Raw genomic sequence first — 22,533 nt, 5'->3', positions numbered from 1 at the left:
TCACATACCTCCCTAACAATACTATTTTATAGAAGTTCCACTTTCTAAAATCTGAACTATTCTGTATCTTCAGTTCATAAAATACAAAAAGGGAATTAAATACATATCTGATACATGCAAAACTTCTGTTTTAAAAAGGCCTGATAACAATAGTAAAAATAAAAGCTACAATGCACCAGAAGGCTCTTTTTCCATTTGTTTTAGTTTGATAGTGAAAACTATGAAAACTAGGTTATGTATAGAAAAGCAATAAAATCTGCTGGTGTTGGCCACCGTGGAGAACCTACCACAAACTGAACTAACTTCTGTGACTTCAAAGAAGATGCACAGTGGGGAAAACCAGCAGCGGTACACGTAGAAGAGTAACAAAACTCAGAAAGGGGGGAGGGCAGAAGAAAAGGAAAGAAGTTGGCAGTTATGGAGATGTTGCATTTCGCTTTAATTACACAACATCCTCAGAGTACTCAATAATGCCATAGACTGAGGGCTTAACAAAATATATTGTTCCAGTGTCTTAAATAGAATAGCCTAATTTTAGACAAACAAGTTGAGATTTGAACGCTTAAGTGCATCTCTTGATTTTCCAAAGTGCAGTTCCCTGTGACAACTGCCAGAGCCGCAGGGTACTGAGCCCTCCAAAGGAGAAGCTACTGCTACCCCGTCTCAGACTTAGCACTTAATTTTGAAAGTCACGGCTTCTCCTTTCCTTGGGAAAAAAGGATTTTAACTAGACGTGCTTGTTAAAACTTAAATTACCAGCTGCAGCAAAATAAAAGTGCTTTTTTCAGTCCAGGAGCCATTTCAATCTTCCAGTTATTTAACCACTAAAAAAAGATCGTGCCATGCCCCAGCGGCGGACAAAGTGCTGCCTATGGAGTTCTACAGCATGGCTCAAAGCTGCTGTAATAATGCTTGGAACTTAGATACCACTTTTCATCTTCAAAGCAGTTTACAAACATTAACTAATTAATCCGCACAACATCCCTCAGGCCCACTTGGATCAAAAATGGGGCACTGCATGCTGGGACCTGAACCCTCCGTGGGCTCTAGCTCCAAATTAAAGATGAGCAATATGCTCCTTCTTCTTTTTTTCCTTTTTTTTTTTTTAAAGAGGCTCCTGATACATTGCCAATGCAGCCCTCTGTTGGGCAACATTTGGATGCCCCCAGCTTTAATCTCTATTAAAGTATCATGCCCCAGTCTGCCTTTGTTAATTTTGGATGTCTTGGAATCTATTATATGTGGCACAGTTTCTTGAGCTTTTAACAAAGCTTTAGCTTTGAAAATGCATCTTCTTTTGTCTTCATTCTAGCTGGCTTCCATGCAAAGATCTTTTAGATGAGATAGATACTGAGTTTTCCGTTGTTGTTGACGCATTAGCCTTAACTGTTAACATATTCAGCATGATTTTCTAATATTTAACATCGCTTTTGCAGCGGCACATAACTGTTGCTCTTGACGGAGCCTAAGAGCCAGCTCCTCCTCTGATGTAAACCGGACTGCCAGTTTACAACAGCGCAGGAACTGACCCAAGAAGTTTAGCAGGGAGTTGGCTGCCGCTATGACATTGTGTCAGACTGAGTCAGGAGACTGGCTACATCCACCTCCAAATAGGAACATTAGCATTTAAAATAAATAGAACGACACTGTAAACCAGCAACATGAAAATAAGCATCTGCAAAAGGATCTTGGGGGATGACATCAACAGACAAAAGAGTGTCTGCTCCCAGTGTGAAACCAACACCAAAACAGCAGTGGAATGCTCTTAAACTAATTATTGCATTGCTGGACTTGGGAATGGAAAATACTACAAAAAGGTAGTACATTGAAGCACTGTTACGGAGCATGAAAGGATTCATAGTCTGTCTTGGAAAGTAAAGCCATTCGTGTTCCCCCTACTGAATGAAGATGCCAGCTTTCTGGTAAAAAGCCTAAACTAAAATAGTACCTAAAAGATTCTGGGTGGAAAATAGTTGACCAAACCTCAAATATGCTGGAACTTCAGCATCTGCATGCAAATCCAAATCTCTCTCTTCTTTGCACAGGTTTGAATGTATAATTAAATCCACTGACTTAGCTGGTGGTTTTCCAAAACAAAGTGGATGTTGGATTAGACCCTGGCCATAAAGATTTATATCTATACGCATTCATATTTTGATTTCCAGTTTCCTCAAATGTTTGGGGAATGGTGACATTTAATTAAGGAACTAAGGGAGGGCTGTTTGTTTGGGTTCCTACCATTAATCATTTGAAACTTCATCGTACCTGTAGTGTCGGGAAATCTCTTCTTCCACCTGGGTGGTAAAGTCACATTTGGTACATGAGTGTTCTTTGTTCTCCTTGAGCGTCAGCGGCCCCTCTGCCCCTGGCAGGGCATTTGTTTCTGGTTTGACATCAGACGCTTGGGCTTCGTGTGCATTCTCATAGTGGAGCAGAAGAACGTCCACGTCTGGAGTGGAGAATGAGCACTGATGGCACTGGTGTTTGACTCTAGAGCTTCCTGTCACCCCTGGAGACAGGTGCAAAAGCAAGAGAGCACAGTGGGAACAATTACTTTTTCTGCAAGCAAATGGATAAGTAATTTCTCCAAGGTGCTTTTCTGGGCTGCAGAGGCCTCGGGGACAGAACTGACAGTGCTTAATGGTACATTTATGAATGTTGTGTAGCTGCTGATAGTGACGGAGAAGTGGGCCCACCACTATTACATCTGGGCCATGGCTCTTTGAGTACCTAAAGTCACAGAACTGACAGTTGTAGCTTGTCACCATGCTGTCCTCTGCTCCTTTGCTAGTCAAGTCTTTCTTTTTTGCACCCTTTTCTGCCTTTGTCACTAACTCCCCATCTGTATTTTTCACTAGATCATTCTGGTTAATGACAGATCCCCTAGAAAGCTTATCATTCAGATCTGGGTGAAGGCTTCCTGCCTGGCTTCCCCCATGCTGTTTGCTGTAATGTTCTAATAGTTTCAATGAGCTGGACGATTCACAGCTGAAACTGCAAAATTTACACCAGTAGTAACTGGTTGTATCGGTACCATTTTGCCTAGAGGAATCTATTGGCTTGATGGGCACCGAATATCCAACTGGTGTATCATCTCCTGCTTTTACAGTGATTCTGTCTTGCCACTTCCCCAAGTCTCCAGAATCACATGGTCGAAGAGTAGGACTGGATTTATTGGAGTTTTTCTCTGAAGTTTTACCAGAATCAGAGGAGGGAAGGGCTGCTTTCATTTTGTTTGGGTGAGTCTGTAAGAAGTGTTGCTCTAGTTCAGTGGAGGAGTTGCCCATGTAGGTGAAATTGCAGAATTTGCAGCGGAAGTACTTGGTGTTGCCTTGGCAATCTGGAGTTTTCCGCCCAATTCCAATAAAGGTTCCACCTAAAGTAACCTGTGAATAAAGAACAAGGTCATTTTAGCTCCACTGTACATTTATTCAAATAGCAAGGAAGGAACAACAAAAAAAAAAAGAGCAATTAATTCATAAGCTTCTTCATTCACCATCACCACCTTTTCCATTTATACTAATGTAGTAAGATATCAAACACAGACCCTCATGTATTCAGCATTTGTTGCTGAAGATTTTGATAAGTTTAACATAGCTATATATAAATTCCATATAAATATGTTTATTTGGGGAAACAGAGGCACACATACACAACAGGATCAGGTTTTTAAATCGGGTTGTCTGACAGGACTACTCCTTCCTTCACTATATCACTAAACCATGTCATTGATAGAAGATCCAATAATCAGTTCTCATATCCCTCAACCTTTTGACAGGAGACTTTGCAGGGAGTCTATACTAGGTGTGGAACAAAAGAATGAGCCCTAAGTCTTTTTTTATTTCGATACAGTTAAATGTTTATTCATAGCCATGCCTACCAGTCCAAGAAAATCGCTTTCCAAATACGAGAAAAAAAAAAAAAATTTGAAATAATGAATTCAGTTTGCTGGGTCAGAGTGTGACCAATTCTTATAATGACCATTCCTACAGGAGTATCCAGTATCCACCAGGACGCCTTGTAACACAGCCGTAGTGGCTGATGTCTGAAAAGAGAGGCGATTTTCTTAACATTACTCAATGCAGACATTCTCCAAGGAAATCTTCTGTTCCTCTCATGCACAGAGCTCAATTTAAGTCAAACAAGGATGGAAAAACTACAGTAGAAAAATGGCATGTGGCAAAGAAACCTACCACACCCAAGTCCATGACATCAATAATTAAAAAAAAAAAAAAAAAAAAAAGGTAGGTCTGCTAAACTGTTCTCATGATCTCTGAGCAAAATGGTCTGCAGGAAGGAAACAAGGCTTCCAGGCCTTATGTGATTAAATCCCGTGTTCTCACAGCAGGCAGGCCGGCCCTTCCCAGGAGTGCACCACACCTGCCATGACATCAGGGCCAGATTTGCTGCTCCTGTACGACTGGTTTGAAGGCCAGAGAATCTCCTGACAAAAAATGTGTCACCATCGCTCTACTTCTTTTCCTGAATAGTAGACAGTGTACAGCATCCAGAAGATAATTCCTCTTTACACCTGAAATCCACAGATATCTACTCCTTTGCCATCATCCAGTCTACTTCACTACATCAAGGACATTGGTGGACACTTCCTTGTGCCACATTCTCAATTTTTACAGCCAAGAGATGTCTTACAGGGAATATAAAATTTCCATACAGGGTTTGACTTCCGTTCTCCCAATCAGTAAGTATATTACTACATTTCTGCAGGATTCTGTTGTAATGCATTAGGCAACTGCTGTAATTATTTTTCTTGTCCTTCTCAACAGCTGTGCCACAAAGAAAGCATGTGATCACTGCTCATTCGGTATCACACCATACGGAAAGACTCAGACATACAGAGAGCATGAAATGTAAACATTTTTAAATGCATATAAATGCCTTTTAGCTATTTAGCTCATACAATGAGCTGCTCTCCTTTGTATACCATCAGAACTGAATATGTATAGTGGGTCAATGAGTTGCTAAACCATGATATAATGAGCTGCTGCTATTCTGCCTCCAATTATTTATCTTTTTTTTTTTTTTTTAGAGAAAGCACAATTCCCATGTGCTGGTTAAAACCTTTTCTTAAATAAACTGAAAATTGCTTTCTGTTTGTTTAGGAACATATCTTATTAGGCAATGGTGAGTCGGGCAGCCCAATAGCTGGGACTTAGCTGTGATAACTTTTTCACTTGAACTGGGGCTCCAAGTTCTAGTACCAAGTTATGAATTTGGTTTTGAAGAGGTTCTTTGGGAGAGGGATGTTTTAACATCTCTTCAATACTGCAGAGGATATCTTGTTTTATTCATTTTTACGGTGAGCAAGAACTGGAGACAAAGCCATGCTGAGCCTGATCCACTGACAACAGTGGGGTTTGGGCTGGCTCCACAGGATTTGGCACTGCAGGTCTCCATCCACTGCATTACTTCAGTGTTCAAATTCTCAGTGGTGTTGAAAGACAACTTAAAGAAAGCACTGATGGAATTATGGTGAACAGAAAATAACAGCAGTTCATTGCACAATTACATAAGTTGCAAGGTGATCTGGTTTTGCTCATTCAATTAGATACTTATGTTTTTTCTACACATGCGTAGAAAAACTGGCCAAAATGCTTTACCGTAAGTGGCTGTAATGGGTAAATACATCCACTACTCTCAGCTGTCCATTCACAGAGTCTACAGATAACAAACCTGTTTTGTAGATGCTCTGTAGACACCAGTTAGAAATTGTGAGTGACAAAAATCCCAGCTGCTGTTCATTGCCAATTACTTTTATTTCTGAACACTGGAAAAACATATTCTTCATACTAGCATTTTATACAACGGACTGTAAATGACATTTCTGTAACTTGTGCTAATCCTGCTTAGTGGCCTACACAGCAAATTTGTGTTCCATGCTAATACATTCTTCTCCACATTACAAGAGGATAAAATAGAACTAAGTATTCTCATACTATTTGTGCTAACCTGTTGCAATGTGGGGGGAAGACAAACATGATCTTTACAGCACTGGAATGTAATTGATTACCAATTATTCAGCTGACATTTCCTTGACTACTCTGCCACAATTCAAAATAATGCATCCTATTAGGAGAGCATCTACGTGAAAGGTAACACAGGGCCATCTTTAATGTTATTACACTCAAAAGCCATTTTTCATGCATAACAAAACCCACTGAAAGACTCCTTGGGTGTCATCAGGTAAAGAGAACTGAAGAAACTGGCTTCCATGCAAAGAAGTTGGGAGAAGCACTTGAAGTGATGGTATAAACTGAAGCTGTTCCAGCTTTCAGCCAGCCAAATTTGGATAATGCCTATACATTTGCAGAACTATTTGGGTTCATACACTCTGCTCAAGTCTTGGCTTGATTTTCAGATTTCTCAGTTACATTTCGTATCTCCATTTACAGGCACTAAAATCCTTTACTGTGTACGTAATTGTCCTTAACCTCCTCCCTTCTGGGGAAAGGGAAGTGGGGAGGAGGTAATAAAAATAAAAAATAATATATATACTTTAGAAATCAATATTAACATTTCCGTGTGGTATCAGAAGTGATACCTTCTAGTATTTATTTATTCCCCTGTTTCACTCTGATCCCAGCAAAACCTAGTTTCCTGCCTTGCCCTGGCAAAGTTACACTTTCTGAACTAGGCACTCTTCCCCAACGTAAAGCAGAAGAAGCTAAACAAAAGCAATGCTAAAATTTGGCAATTCTATTACAGCAATTGAGTCCAAACTGCCAGTTGACGTAACTAGTGGCAGTCACAAGTACAGGCACAGCTTGCTCTGGAAATGTAAGAACACCTATATATCAACAGTCCCTTCAATAAGCAGAGAAGAAAAGAATCCATCATTCTGTTTTTAAAGGGAATCTAATGTACAAGGCATCTGTTTGGACTGGGGAAACGTAATTTAGTTCTTTCTTTCACTGTCATTTTCTTACAAGACCTTGGGACTACCAGTTACTCCCATAGCACCTCAATTATGGTAATGTAGTTGGTATTATTATTATTATAGAGGACGACAGCTATTAGAATGGATTCTCCATTATTGCACTTGAGATGGTTGCACTGATATCCTTCAAATTTGCTCTTCAAAGCAATGTCTCAGTCTTGGATTAAACTGAAATATATTTCACAATAAGACTCCCTGAAACTCAAAACTCTTAATTATTAAATTTGTTCATTAATAGGGAAAATTATAAATTCTTTCCCAGTCTCCTAGTTTTTTATCACAAAGATTGAAGTTCATTTATTAAGACAACTAAGCTACCTCTCACACACCACGCACATTTCCAAAAATAGCCAGAAAGAGGAGAAAAGATAACACTATAATTGACAGTGTTTCAAGATGTACTTTCTAAAGCATGTTGGCAAGTACTTCAACAAAGCTGTGTAATTGCACTATTTGTTTCCAACAGATATGTCTATGTTACCTTAATTAGTCAGACCAAAACCAATGACTTCATGGAATAGATGGACTCAGGCAAGAGGAGATATATTTTTTTAAAATTTAATCTGCCCTTGATCCAAATGCTACCCTACTCTATTCTCCCACCTCCTTTTTGAAGTTCAATCTTAAACCTTTGTACACCAAAACAGTTTAAAAACACTGCTTACAGAAAATAAATACAATTACCAAGGAAGACAAAGTCTGCCAGCTCCTGTAATCATATGTTTTACGAACAAAATTCTACCAGCAGAAACCAGTGACCTACATCCAGGTAACAGATTCAGCCTCAAGGTTCACATGCACAGAACAAAGCTGTCTTTGACCCCTGGCCTCTTCTGCAGCTGATTAGAAACTAGACCAACCATCTGCATTGGAACAACAAATGTTAATAAATCTTTTTTTGATTAGCTGGGTTACATCTTTGGCTAATCAGGAGGTGAAAGGCTCCAGGTCCCTTACCAATCTTCCGAGCCATCCAGTCTGCCTTTGCCAATTACTCTTAATCTTCTAATCCTAAAATATTTTCTAATGCTCTTGTTTATTCATTTGCTTTGTGCAATATAGCATCCAGAACATTTTAACCATCCCACATTTATGAAGTTCTTCATGTTGTGCAGGCCAGAACAGATTCCTGGCTTTCATGCAAGTTTGTGTAACACCACCCAGTTCTCTAACCTCCACTGTGAAGAACTCATTCCCTCTTCACTCGCTTGTTCTCTGCATATAAAACTAGGAGAATCTTCAGAGTATATTCTTAAAACTATTTACCATACTTTGATTAATTTATTGGTAGACAGAACTATGTTGCACAAGGGAGGCAAAGACTGAGGGCAAACTCCTAGCTTTCTGGGCTATTCGTACTTAGCAAAACAAGAAAGCAAACGGGTCACATTCATTCAAGATGAGCATATTCTTCTCAAGATTTATTCTGTTGCTATTGAAGCCAGTAGAGTTTTTGACATAATAATTTAAAAGGTATTTTTTAAACAAAGACTGTGACAGAACAATAACAGGACTTATATTAAGGTCAGGAGACCAGATGTGCAAAACCAACACAAGTAAGGAACACAGAATCAAGACTCATTTGCTCGCTAACACCAGTAGACTAACATCTAGCACCTAAAAGAAGCACCATCCCTTCTATTCTTTCTCTGTATAGACAAAATTACCAGACATTTCCTTGGCTACTGTACACTCACACAGCCTCACAGACTTTGAGACAAACTTGCACTGATTTACACCAGAAGAAAACTGCTGCTTTCTTTTTTCCCCAGTAACTTTATTTTTTGAGCTCTCATCATTTCTGTGGGCTAGCTTAGCAGTTTATATCTTTAAATATATCCGTGACTGTTACTAGTCTCACCAACTTTCTTCATTAACCCATCTTCAAACACTACCAGATATTCCTGGCATAGAGATGAGGAATATTAACACATAAACAACTTCGCCTTGAAGGCTGTGAATATACATCACATCAGTTGTTCCAGAGAAACTGCCCATCTGAACGCTCTAATTTGAGGGTAGACTATTTCACACTGAAACAAGGCTGAAATAGCTCATTTCTGTCACAGAGCAAGTGAATGTTCCCAGGCATTTACTGTTTAGCAGCTGACATGCAGTAAATCACTGCATATCATTCTGAATAGTAAACTTGCTAATGTCTCCAAAGAAAGGATATAAAAAACTTCTCAACTCCATAGAATAGTATATATCATTACTTCTTATCTACAGTCAATGGAATTTGGATGCCTACAAGACCAGACATGCTTTGTCACATATATGTGTATGCACATATATGAGAAAAATATGTACATATATATACACATACACACAAGCACATGCATATGAACGTGTATATATGTGTGTTTTGCCACCGAACTTTTCTCCACCTGCCACCATTTATTTTTCATGTCTGTGGTTTAAAAGAGATGCCTGACTCCCGTGTTCATGAGATGTGACCCGGTGTGCAAGGCAGTCTCCAAGCTTGATCATGACCCAGAAATAAGATTGAAAATACACAGGTATGCACACATGCAGGTGCAACACCCCAGAGATAGCTTGACAGCCTTCAGTTCAAACAGGGAGGTCCCCAGGAAGAGTCCACAACGCAGCTGACAGATTAAATGGGCTTTCTAGGACATCACAGCTTCATGGAAGTTCTGTTCTAGCACACTCTTCAAGATCTAGCATGGCACCATCTAGTCCAAGCAATAGTTGGTCAATTTATTTAGATCTAATTTCTATTTTATGGACAATGGAGCTAAAGTCACTTAGACCAACAATACAAAATTTGGATCCATTTGTCTAAGAGTGTGAGGAAAATGAAATTCATTCACACACGTTTTCATTTACTCACATCGACTAGTTATGTATCCATATCATCTCGTAGGAAGCCCACCTGGTGGCAAAGTTGAACTTTAAGAAGTCTCGATTTGTCACTAACACAGAAGTAAATGCTGTGCTTTTTCATGTCTCCAATTTAGATTATCAGCATCTCTGCAAGAATCCCTTTGCCAAAACCACCAAAAATGTAGACGAAACCCTTTAACATGAGAAGAGATGTTGATAACATCTGTACCCTTACAGACCCCCTACAGCTATTTTAGTTTTACCTTCACAGCTTCATATTCAATCAAACTGCTAATATGAGAGTGGAGGATAAAAAGCAGAAGCTACTAATAATAAAACCACTGTTTGTCATTCAGCTGAATCCTAGTTAGACCAGACTTTAATTATAAGTTAAATTACTAGTCACACACTTCTAATGTGAGAACAGAAAAGCTGCCAGATTTGATATATTGAAATCCAGAACTCTCAAAAACACACATACATAACTTTGTGTAGGAACATGGAGCTCACGATTGATTTATAAAGGAGATAAAAGAGCTTTACACACTCTGCATGCATGAGCACTTCTGTCATTTTCTAGGGTGCTGAGCAGCTTGGCAGCTCCACATCCAGAAGGGCTCTCAGGTGCTGTGAAAATCCTGGAAAAGTTGTCATAGAATCATTTTGGTTGGAAGAGACCCTCAGGATCATCGAGTCCAACCATAACCTAACTGTCACCCATATTCACATATGACAAAGGATTAGGCTGAGTGATATAGGACAACTCGTAACATTGGATGTCTGGAACCATGAAAGAAAAAAATCCAACATCAATCTCTCATTCATCTGTGGGGTAGTTAGAGAAGGTCTTTTTTTTTTTTCTAGGTTCATTGAAATACGAACAAGAAACTACTGGATGGCTTTTATCAGTCCGTGGCTTTTCAGAAATTTGTCATCTTACATGGCAGTCTAATACCGAAAATCATGAAGCAATCAAAATTAGAGGGTTGGGTTAAAAAAAAACAATCACTTTTTAGTACTTTCAGCCAGGAGCCTGAATCTCTTCAGTGGCTGAACATAAGAGGAGGTAGATCCGTGACAATAACCAGGGCCATGCTGAGCAGGAAGCTCCTCAAAGGTAGCACAGACAATGTGAAGCTGCCTGGAGTCAACCGCAAGAAATGCTGAGCACTGCATTATGTCTTTATTCAGGGCCACATGAATACCCTCTCCCTTGGGACATGCCATCTGAAACCCTCACCTGAATGCAGACATTTCTCCCCTTTCTTTGAGGGATACTGTTTTCTTTTAAAACGTATCAGGAAATGGGGTCACGCTCCCTTTTAGACAATAGCCTAATGGCTTGAACACTTGTTCAGGAAACAGGAAAAGTAGGCTCCTTTCCTTGCTCAGTCAGAGGGGATCCAAGCCCACTTCTTCTCCCTCGCTGGGCAATGTCCTACCCCTCAGCTAGAAGCTGGTAAGTGGAAGACAGTATTCTCCCACCTTTCTGTTGAAGCTGTCCCACTCACTACTCATAAGAAATCTGGGAATGGAAAAAAGACTCCTGCCTACTTGTGAGCAACCTGCCTGTCTCCAGACCTTTCTATATACATTAAAGAGCCATTAGATCAAACACAGAGGGAGATTTAATCATACAGGAGCAAAGCAATGGTTTTCAGCATCATAGCTGTTAACTTAGTCACCTGAAATTTATTTTAAGTGAAGCCTTTAGATCCAGTCCAATGTCTACTGCTCTAAGCATGTCTGCAAAGCCATACATAGGCTAAAATAAAGGCAGCAAGATAAAGCTGCCTGTAGAGATTGATCAATTAGCTAAATGTGAAGAAAACGTAATGAGGGGCATCAGCAAAAGCTGGTACATTGAACTCACTTCAAAAATTATTCTGATAAAAGCAATAAAGCTGATTAACACATTCTCTGGGAATTCAGAGATGTGCTAGCATCTGAAATCCATACTGGCAAGAAAGTTAATCTCCCAGAAACAGCTCAGTGATTTTACCCAATCCTATGGAATTTATTACAACTCAATGAACCAAAAACCTCTGAGGAATAAAATGGGAACAAGGAGTTCAGGAGATTTTCAAAACAAAATCACATTTTCAAAGAAGACAAAGGAATCTTGCTGGATTAAATATTCAAATCAAGTAAAAATCTACACAGTAGCAAGGCCAGAAAGCTTGGATTATTTACACAGTTCCCAGACAAATTCTCTTTAGGTACTACAAAACACAGTCAAAACACATTCCCAACATTTGCATACCTGGATCTGAAGCCAAATGTGTATCCCTACCATTTTGCTGACTGCAATTAAAAAAAGAAACTAAAAAAAAAGAAAAAAGCCACAAAAACAAACCAGTCCTAAAAACTGGGTTTAGGCTTGGGATGGGCTGTTTTATTTGGGGAGGGGGAAGTTAAGTTTTCTAGGACAGACTTCACTTCTGTGGTATAAGTCCAAAAATGCATTTGATTTCTTTCTTCCAAGTCCTAGGCAAGGGGACCACATCCCTACCTTTCTGCAGATGGGACAGCAGATACTGGGTTTTTTTCTGCACTCAGACATTTTTCCATTGCTTTGTCTTTGCTTTTATTGCAACTGCAAACTACAGGGCTCAACAGCATCCCTCACTACTACAAATCTTCATATATCGTGGTCTTCAACTGACCACTGTGAGCTAGATCAAAGTCACTCATCACTGGCTTCTGCACCCAGCTCCCTGGACTGTGACCATAAATCCATCGATAACTTCCACCCCAGCTACAACAGAATGGTTTGTCAAATGCAAGAGGATCAATAAATCAGACCTTAAGCCCAGTCCATTACTATTTCAAGTTAATTACAAAGGGATTCTTTTCTTTTAGCCCAGTACCTATACAAAACAATATTGTTTAGATGAACCAATTATTCAGATTCAGTTCCCTCTCTGTGTTACAGAGGAGTTTGACTAAACCAACTTTAATGAGAGCTCCAATCTATATGCTCCCTTGTTGCAGGAGGAGACGCCAGCCACTCAGATGCCTGAGAAAAATCCCCTCCAAAATGGACATAGTAGCAATATAAACATGTGTGGGTGAAAAGGGGATTTTCAAACGTTGTTCTACTCTGTTTATGAATCTCGAAAAGCTGCTCTGTATTGCAAGTGGGGGAGAAGAAAGCATAAAAATATTAATCAGTTACTTATCTTCTGACATGTTCTGGATCAACATCTGGTGCATGTGCAAGTGATGAAGTATGGCATTTGGCACAAAACCTTATTTAATCTTCTCTTCCCAAATTGGGCAGGGAAAATTAGCACTCTTAAAAATTAAGTTTCCAGATCCAATTTTTTTTCTTTAAAATAAATTGCCAACATTGTATAGGCTGTCTGTTCTATTTTGGAAAACGTTTTTCGTCTGAGAAAAGACTGATCTTAAGGAGATTATCTATGTGCTGTTTCCTACCGCTTTTTGTCTCCCCTGCAGTATCTTACTGCCAGAGTTTAGTAGACAAGTATAGCCTAGGTTCAGCTGTTTTATTTCTGCTTCTATCAGTTCAAACTCAGATAGCTCGCACATCTGTTTTATTTCTGAAAGCACTGCATAGGAAAAGTGTCCAGCTCATTCTAATCAAGCATAAACTTTCCTATAAATAACTAAGGACCTAACGAAACAATTGTTTGGAGGAAATGAAAGTGTGTTTAGAAACTCAAATTCCTCTATACTGTATGCCTGAGCTGTTCCAGTTTGAATGTCTTCCTGACAGCATGGATCAGTTGCTCTAAGATGCTGTCCCCGGAGTCAGCAAACTGAAACTATAGCAGGAAATCCAGGTATTAACATCATACTATGTGCTAATTATAAACCATCATTTCACATTCTGACATTATTCATTTCTAACTTCTTTTAACTAAATCACATATTTGCTTTCTAATCACAGTTAGACAGGAGAGAGCGTCTGACACAAGGCAGTGATCTTTTAATAAGACAGCAGTTCAAAGATTGCAGCTTTTACTCATGTTAAAAACCTTAGTTTGATTTGCTGCTCCACAAGAAAAGTTGTAGAGTTTCTGAAAAGAAGAGGAAAAGTTTGAATCACTTAAAAAGCTTCAAGTTCCTGACTTGTGTTCCGGTTTCGGCTTTGTACTTGAAGTTAGACATTAGCCACCTTAACATGTTTTGCAAAATTTCTTTCCTGTAGCTACCGTCTCTGCAAGCATTATTAAATGTTTCCCACCTTCTACCTTTTTATTTTAACATACCCTGAATTTTGTCTGGTGATAACTACCATCTCGCACATCAAGTCCTATGCAAACATACACTTGAAATTGGATGGATATTTGAACTCGCTTTGTATAGAAACTTTGTTACTTGGGGTTTTTTCTTAAAATCTGAATTTTTATATCATAGGACATTGAGATATCTTACCGCATCTCTCAGCTCAGTCACAAGAGGATTTTTTTTTTAAAGGAGCATCATTTTTTAAAAGCTAATCAAGTATTAGCTGACTAGAAACTGAGACTCCATGAAAAAGCTTTTGCATTCACTCTTTCATAGTAAAAATAAGATTTTTTTTTTTTTTTACATCAGTATCTGTAGTTTTTTCCCTGCTCCAACTAAATGAGAAAATGACTGCGGCAAAAGTCCTTTCCTTGCACGCTCACTAACGTGAAGTATGGATTACTGCTACTTTTTGAAATGTTTTAAATACCCATTGTGTATCCTGTGTTTCTAGCACTAGGCAACTTTAGAGTTGCCAAGACTTGCCATGTATTTTATCTTAATAAAGAACCAATAAGCCAAATCTTGACTCCCAGCAGTTGATAATTTAGGATTACATTTTTAACTTCCAGCTGCTGTCTTTTGTCTCTCTGGTTGTTACTTTTCATTATCATTTGCTCTTTTCTTTCTGTGACAGCAAATCCTTCAGATATGATTAACAGTTCAGCAATTTGCTTGTTTGCTGAATAAGATCTTTTGCTATTGATTACCAGAATGATTAAATCGTACATATAAATATCACTGGTCAAAAAGCCAAATACTCCTCCACTGAACAAGATGCTCATCAGACCTGCAGAAAGCCTGGCTAAAATAGACCAAAACAGTTCTTAAGGCTTAAGTAGGTTATATGAAATACTTTAATTGCGTAGGTAGGAAAGGCTTTGCAAATAACTGACTTTGCAGTGGAGAAGGCAGTTAGAAGAAGCGGGGAGGCTGGGAAAATACAAACCTGCACATCGTAAGTCCCATTTAACATGACAGGCCTCTGGGAATTGATGTCCTGCAGCACTCCTGAAAGCACAGTGCGGTTGACTTTCTGGAAGTCTTTGGAGTGGCTGAATTGCACCATGTTGTGGAGAGCCAAAATTTTAGTGTCGAGCTCAGCATCCTGCCTGGTGCGGTTGTGCAGTCCTAGGTGGTACTTGCGGAAGTGTTTGATGAGATCTGTGGGGTCGTTCCCGTAGTAACCGTATCCACAGATGTTGCATTTGAAGTCCTGAAGCTCTGGAGACAGAGGCGCCGTATCGGGGTTATCATTTACCAACAAATCTGCTTTAGATTTGTTCAGCCTTAAACCCCCATCTGAAGGCACTTGTGGGTTTTTTGAGGCCATGGGGACCGGGCTTGAGCCTTGGCCATCAGTTTGACCACTTTGCACTTGCACTGTTTCATCTGAAGCTTTTGGCGACATCTGATGCTCCTCATTTGTCTCCGCTGCATCTCCTGACGGCGTACAGACCACATCTTGGGTGTCATCTGCATCTGATTTTTGAGGAGACTTCAAGGGCTCACAGATTCCCCCAACAGCTGGAGATGAGAAAGCCAGCATATTTCTGTCTGTCACCTCATCATGAGGGAAGGATGGAACATTTCCTCCCTTATTGTGGCTTTCATAATTGAAGCCAGCCTTTTCACTCAGCACTGAGCTTTTCAAGTCCTTTTTAATGCTGGAAGATGGCTCTTGGACATGCGTGCAAAGTTCCTCCTTGTTATTTAACTCTGCCGCATCACCCTGGTCAGTGTTTTCTTGCATCTGCTCTGCGGAAAATTCTTTTTTCCTTCCACACTCTTCACTTTCAGTACCTGTAGACTCAAGGGTCTGTACCTCACCTTCACTAGCAACGTTTCTTAGAGGGGGGTTCTTTTTCCGGACCATATCTACCACAGAAAAAGAAAGGAAAAAAAAAAAAAAGAGAAAAAAAAAAAGAAGGCATAAAACCCTATAGAATTATTCAAGATATACAATAGATTTTAAACTGGCACTTTTTAAAGCAATCTGAACTACATGAATACATCAACTTTTCAGAAAATTTTTGTCAAACAGGTTTTTAGTAAATGCAGAAAACTGGAATATTACATTTAAAAAAATGATCACACTGAGACTGAACTTAACTAAAAAGACAACTTTAAAGGCTAAAAACACACTGCCATCAGACTGAGTGAATTACAGGTTTCATTATCTTTTTGGAAGATAATGGTCTGGCAGAAATAATTTTAAATGAACACTTACTTTAAGATCATCTTAAAAAACTAAGGGGGAAAGTAAACTCTTACAGTTCATACAATGTACAACTATATATAATGTAGCTTTGCAAAAATACACCTAAAAGACATTATCAGGAGAACTTAAACAAGTTATTAGGAAGGAAACAGATTTAGGAGAGTAAGTAACTTGAGGTTTCAGAGAAAGTATTTTTCCTAAGCAGGTATCAGCTTCTCTATAGCAAAAGCTCCCCCTCTTACTGCCCATAAACTTCAAACAGGATTATATGGATATTCTAGAGTCTGGCCCCACAGTCCATTATTCATGTAATTAGTTCTATTTGCCAAACAAAGAGAAACTAACTTTATTAGGAAACCCATTGTCAATAAAATTTTACAGGCCTGGATCCAGACGTTTGACATTGCTGTGTGGCTGGGTCGGGATCTACCCTAAAAACACCTGGAATCCACATGGATCTAAACAGCTGAACCTTCCTTTGCTCAGCTCTCCTTGCAGACACAGCCACTATTGCTAAATCTGCAAGCAGACTGTCAGGATCCATTTAAGAAAGCTCAGACGAGACAGCAATAAGAATCAGACAGAAAGAAGGAGTCTGCCACCGATCAGTTAGCTGCTAGCTGAACAGGGGAGATTCTGGAAAAACAAATAATCAGACTATGCAGGTAGTAAACCAAATTCCTCATCCGCTACGTATCTTCAGTTTCCCCAGCTTACTTAGAGGAAATATATATATGAAACTTCCTTGCACTCTCCGCTGCATGGTTCTGGATTTGATATTCATCACCAGCTGGTTTGATCCATTTGTGTTCACATGCTAGCTATGGGCAGAAGACAGATGTGCTACAATTTTTTCTGTGCTCTTATCTTTGCCAACACTGCATACAATGATGGATGTTTCTCTTTGCCACATTGCGTGTGGGCCGGTGGCAGCAGCCTGCAGTACCACACACGAGATGTGAGCTCCAGACTCAAGCCTGAGCCCCCATTCCCAGGCCAGCCACAGCCAGGGCCTGCAGAGGCACTAGAAATACGTATTGCTCTGCAAAGGAAGGACCACCTGGCAATTCTGGGAGCAGCACTGATGCACTCCAAATAGTCCTGGATCCAGACCTTTAAAAGCCGCAGACAACTTTCTCAAAAACAGTACTTTGAGAAGTACGGCTGGGGACGGAGGTTAAAAATAAAAGAACAGGCATCTGTACATCCTCTTATTTACATCTGCTCCACATGAAAGGGCACTGTATGCTATGTTGATAAAAACAGACAACTTCTTAGGGGAAGTGTTCAACTTGTGTCTTGGGCTGGCTCTGTTGTCTTTGTGGTTGAGCAGATCCCCAGGCAGCATGGGCTACAGCGAGACGGCTTTCACACAGAATGCCAGCTCGTGTTACAGAAATTTTGACACTCGGTGTGGTCTTAATAGGTTTCTTAAATGCCTACTGTGATGTTTTACTGGAGAAGACACACATGCTTGGGAACTAAGTGTCTTCTCTTTAATGTCAACCACACCTACTGGGATATGTATGCACTGAATTTTACTGTTTTTTTTCCCCTGATAACTTGTGAACCATGAAGTCGCTCAGAACTAAGAGAAAGGAAAGATTTCCTGTTGTAAGTGAACTACTGCAGTACAGACTCCATCTACTAAAACAACATACTAACATATATGATTCAATCTAAAAGATAGTCCTCAGCCTTTTAGCATTACTGCTTCTCTATGGGACTTCAAGAATGCTCTTGGTTAATGCACTCTAAAAATGCGGTGAGCAACTCTGGTAGGTGTTCAGCTAAGTCTGTATTTTTCTTCTGGTTACACATCTCAAACCATCTCTAAAATAAGTTCTGTTTAAATGTAATTCATGACAGTCAAGAGGACAGAGAAAGGAGTCCTGACTAGGCAGCAAAGAAAAATCAGAAATTGAGAAAGTAAACATCGTGACTGTTACCTGAGTCAAAATTAAACAAGACTAAATGCAATGTTTTAAATTGTTTTTGTTACAGATATTTTTGGCAGATAAGGAAAGTTTAGAGATTTTGCTATCTTCGTGGCAACTGACAGAAGAGACTCAGAGAAAAGAACAGAAAAAAAATATCCCTATAAAGCAAAGAAAAGAAAAATCTGGACTGTATACAGGCTAACTAGACAGTACTCCAGATCTAGATAGTTTGGTTCATATTTTCCTGACATATCTGTGAGTCCGTGTGTTAAGAGGGGGGAGAGGACATATTTGCCTCATGGAGCTTTTGCATGCAGCATTCTACACTTGGAGAAAGAAAAGAAAGAAGATAACATCGATTCAAATATCAAAACTTTACGTAGAATTTTGAAGTATTTTCCCCTCTTTTTTTTCTTTTAGCTTTAGAAAAATCATTTGTCATTTATTCGTTTGATATCCACTCAAGGGGATGGTAAGAAAAGACGTGGTATTTTTTTTGTCACTGAAATTCCACCACTATCATTTTTCAGAGACATATTATGTAAATAAAACTACATTTGCAATACTCCTAAACTGAAGAAACCATCCCCTAGCAAGTCATAAGTTAGATATAGAAACAATATAGCCACTCTGAAATTATTATCTCTAAGACAAGTAACAGATTGCACCATGTTTTATTGTGTGCCAAGAACGCTTTCAGTTAACAATTTCACTTGAAAAAATGGATCACATACTTGTAAAATCATACCCAGCATTGACTTCATAAGGCATGTGGCTTTAGAGTGCTTTTTACAATTATTAATTCTATTAGTCAACTAGCAGGCGGGCTAATGCAATTGTCTTAGAAGATGCACGGAAGACACAGAAGACATTTTGAGAGCTGATCTGTATATCTGCAAAACAAAACAAAAAAAGGTTTTCCTTCCTAAATTATGCATTCAAAATATGGTTTTTACTTAAAAACATTATTACGCCTATTGTACTTTCACATGTGTCTATTAGTGGGCCCTATACAAACAGTGGCTGCTGTTCTCTACTGTCAAGCACAAGAATTCCCATAGCTGCCTTCTTCTCCTCAGACACACACGCTCTTGCACACACACACATACACACACACACAGAGAAAAAATTATCTTAGAGGTGACGTTCACCAAAAAGCAAGTTTAAAACAAGTATGTGTTGAAAATGAGCTGAATATATGCTGTAAAACAATAAAAGTGCCTTAAAAATTCACATATTATGAACAGGTATTGTGCATCGTAATTGGTCTGGCCTAATGGGAGGGATAAAGGAATTGGTTCATATCCAGGCTCTGCCATCAGCAATTGCAAGTTATCATCTGCTGGCTGCCTTGTGTCTCACTTGAAAAGAATTTAGTGGTGTTACTTTAAGTGGGCAACTATCCACATCTCAAAAATGCCATCACAATAATAAGCACGTTTGTTGGCTGTCAGCAAAGAGGCCAAGTGATGAACAGTCATTGGGACTGAATTACCTTTTTGTCACTGGAAATGGTGATCTTCCCAAAATAAAAGAATTACTAAGCCTGATGTGAATGAAAAGACTTCTCAAGCTGAGGGAAATCTGGATAAAGTCCAAGCTGCAGAACTTGTCTTTGGACTCTGTAATCCAGGGTTTAGTATCTTATTTTCATTACACTGAAATTACCTTTAAACCGTGTAGTTTGTTGGGGTTTTTTTTTCTACCTGATATGATCACCATCAGTTATTTTAAAGTGGAAATAATACTAACAGTCATATATAGTTTCCTTTAAAACCAGCTAAGGCTACTTTACACAATTCATGCATCTGCAAGAAACAGACTTTTGTGTTTAACAATCGCTCACACCAGTTTATCCCTGAAGGCAAAATTGGAAACTAATGCTAAAATCAGTTTGTAATTCAGGATAATGAATTATCATAGTGACTACTGTGTTTCTTTTAAAAAATAGAAAGAAAAAGCAAATTCTATTAATCAATAGTTTCTCATGCATGGTGAAGATAATGGCTAATTACCTGCTGATCATCAGCTCCTGCAATAGGTCATTGTTGTTGCTCATTACTTTTATTGAATGTGATGACTTGTCATCAAAGCCTATTGCAACAGTATGGTTGTGCCTGGGCTGCAGGTTTAGGTTAGTTTTAGTCATACGCTCTTTTTAACAGAATAATACCTTTAGAAAAATGTCAGAATTTTGTGAGATGCCACTGACTAATCTTTGTACAAGTAGATGCACAAACAGATGAAGAGCAAACTGAGTCAAGGGTCTATGAAGACTGGGATCAGTCAATATGCTGCAGCAACAAGAAGTTAAACGAAAATATGCATTTATATTCAACAGGTTCAAGTAGGACCTCTTTGTTAAGGGATAGTAAAATTAATACTTTTAACACTCATATATATTACACACCCACACACAGACATATAATGCACATACGGCGCTTAAACATCAATCATTTTGCCAGAATAATGCAGCAAAAAAATCATTAACTCTCAGTGTCTCAGCTTAATATATGTCTAATACTTACCTATCTCACAGGAGTGTTGTGAGGCTTAATTAATTAGTGACTGTAAAGCACTTTGTGATCCTCTAATGAAAGGTGCTACATAGCACAAAGTATTATTAAAATCATCAGGACCACAAAAAAGCCCTGTGGAATTCCAGCCTACACTGTCTGTTGGGGTTGGGAGTCATCTTATTATTAAAAGGAGACCGTCAGACTAATTTTCATAATTTTTTCAAGATCTTTTTTCCCCCCTTTGCTGTTGTGATAGCATGTTAGTAGCTAGAAATTTAATCTTATCATCTTAATAACATACACTCATGTAGTTTGTTACTGCAGGGCTAGAGAAGAGAACAGGGCTTTTGGCACTCATCTGGCTTTCTCTTTTAAGAAAAAAAAAATAAAAATGGAGAGACATATTTTGACACCTTCCCACACTCCGCCCCACCAGGACAAACCATCATGTGAGATCGCAGGATACTCTCTATAGCCGCATGGGAAAATACTGCTGTGGTTTTAATTTCTCTTTCTTTTTTTTATTTTCTCTTTCACAGAAAAAAAAAAAAAAAAAAAAAAAGCACAAAACAAACCCCAGCTTATTACACATAAATAGGCTACAAAGACTGTCTGCTGTGCTTTATATAAAAAACCCTTAAGCGTTCAAAGCGTCAGCTTCTATCAAGCACGTAAAGTTCTAACCGATCTGGAGCCTTCTCCCCGCTCTCCGTGTATCGATGGCGCAGCTGTAAGGCACACGGAGCTCTGGAGCCACAAAGCTCCTGTCTTGAGAGAGCAGATTTCTGGGAACCTGTCTCTGCGGTGGCCCTGTCGCCGGGAGCCACCCCACAGCCGGGCTGGCCCAGACCTGCACCCAGCACAACCACAAAGTTAACAAGCTAATCAGGACAGCCCTCAACTCCAAGACGCACATGTTTTCTAACTTAAACGTTTAAAAAAAAAAAAAAGAAAACAACCTGTAAATACACTGGAAACTCCAGGTGAAATTGCTGCCTTCACTGAAAATTAGACTACATTAGATGCAAACTACCCTCAGATTCAGGCACAGTGGTATAGGACTAGCTGAAGCTCCCATCTTTCAACCTTCCCCTGTGGATACTTGAGCGGTGAAATGACAGAAATGAGATGTGTACAGCTTCACATCCCCACCATCTCCAGCCCAGCACAGTTACACACGATGCTTCTCTCCCAGCTTTGCTTGTGGTTCTCAGCGCAAACCTGCCTGAAACAACCAATACCTGGTCTTAACCTTTCCCTGCTGAGAAGAGAAGGGAAGGGAAGAGAAGAACAACCCCTTTTGTGTAAGGAACTCCAGAATCAGGCGCTAAAGCATCAGAGGGCAGAAGAAGCTTCACGACAAGCAACTCCCTCTTCAACAAGACCACTTCCCCCTCCTTTGGCACAAATGTCTTCAAATAAACCACACATGACAGGGGACATCATGGCTCTAAGCAAGAAACAAACTAATTCCTAAAGACTTTTTAAGCTGAAATTGCTTACAGTAGAACATGCTTCCTAGTATCAGTGTAATTTGGCAGGATCAGACTTCGTATTTGGTCAAAATGTATCTGCTTGATACTCTACACTCTGCATGCTCCACTGAAATTATGATAGCTTCATCAACCTAGAAAATGCAAGCAGAAAATCATGCCTTATACCGTCATACTATTAGAGCAGTGCTACAGCAAAAAGTTTTTTTCACCTCCTCTCTTCCTGTTCTGCATTTTCAAACTATTCAGTTTGGTCCCTGATCACCACTTTGCCAAGAGCTTTTTGCAATTTTTCTCCCAC

General features: G+C 39.3%; 1 protein-coding gene across 7 annotated transcripts in view; it reads right to left on the bottom strand.

The window, feature by feature from the left end:
* TRPS1 (transcriptional repressor GATA binding 1) overlaps positions 1-22,533 on the bottom strand; it is a 216,033-nt gene that overhangs the window by 157,490 nt on the left and 36,010 nt on the right. For 3 of the 7 annotated variants that reach the window (XM_071803843.1, XM_065831818.2, XM_065831819.2), the window contains 3 exons: positions 18,955-19,113; positions 15,009-15,937; positions 2,266-3,386 (listed from right to left, as the gene is read on the bottom strand). In XM_071803843.1, the coding sequence (XP_071659944.1) occupies positions 2,266-3,386; positions 15,009-15,937; positions 18,955-18,991 (2,087 nt within the window). In that variant the 5' untranslated portion in view covers positions 18,992-19,113. The remainder of the gene's footprint in view (positions 1-2,265; positions 3,387-15,008; positions 15,938-18,954; positions 19,114-22,533) is intronic. The other 4 variants (XM_071803846.1, XM_065831821.2, XM_065831823.2 and 1 more) reach the window with 3 other exon arrangements.

This window comes from Patagioenas fasciata, chromosome 2, assembly GCF_037038585.1.
Source record: "Patagioenas fasciata isolate bPatFas1 chromosome 2, bPatFas1.hap1, whole genome shotgun sequence".
Taxonomy (NCBI): domain Eukaryota; kingdom Metazoa; phylum Chordata; class Aves; order Columbiformes; family Columbidae; genus Patagioenas; species Patagioenas fasciata.
This window is presented reverse-complemented; position numbering and strand designations above follow the sequence as displayed.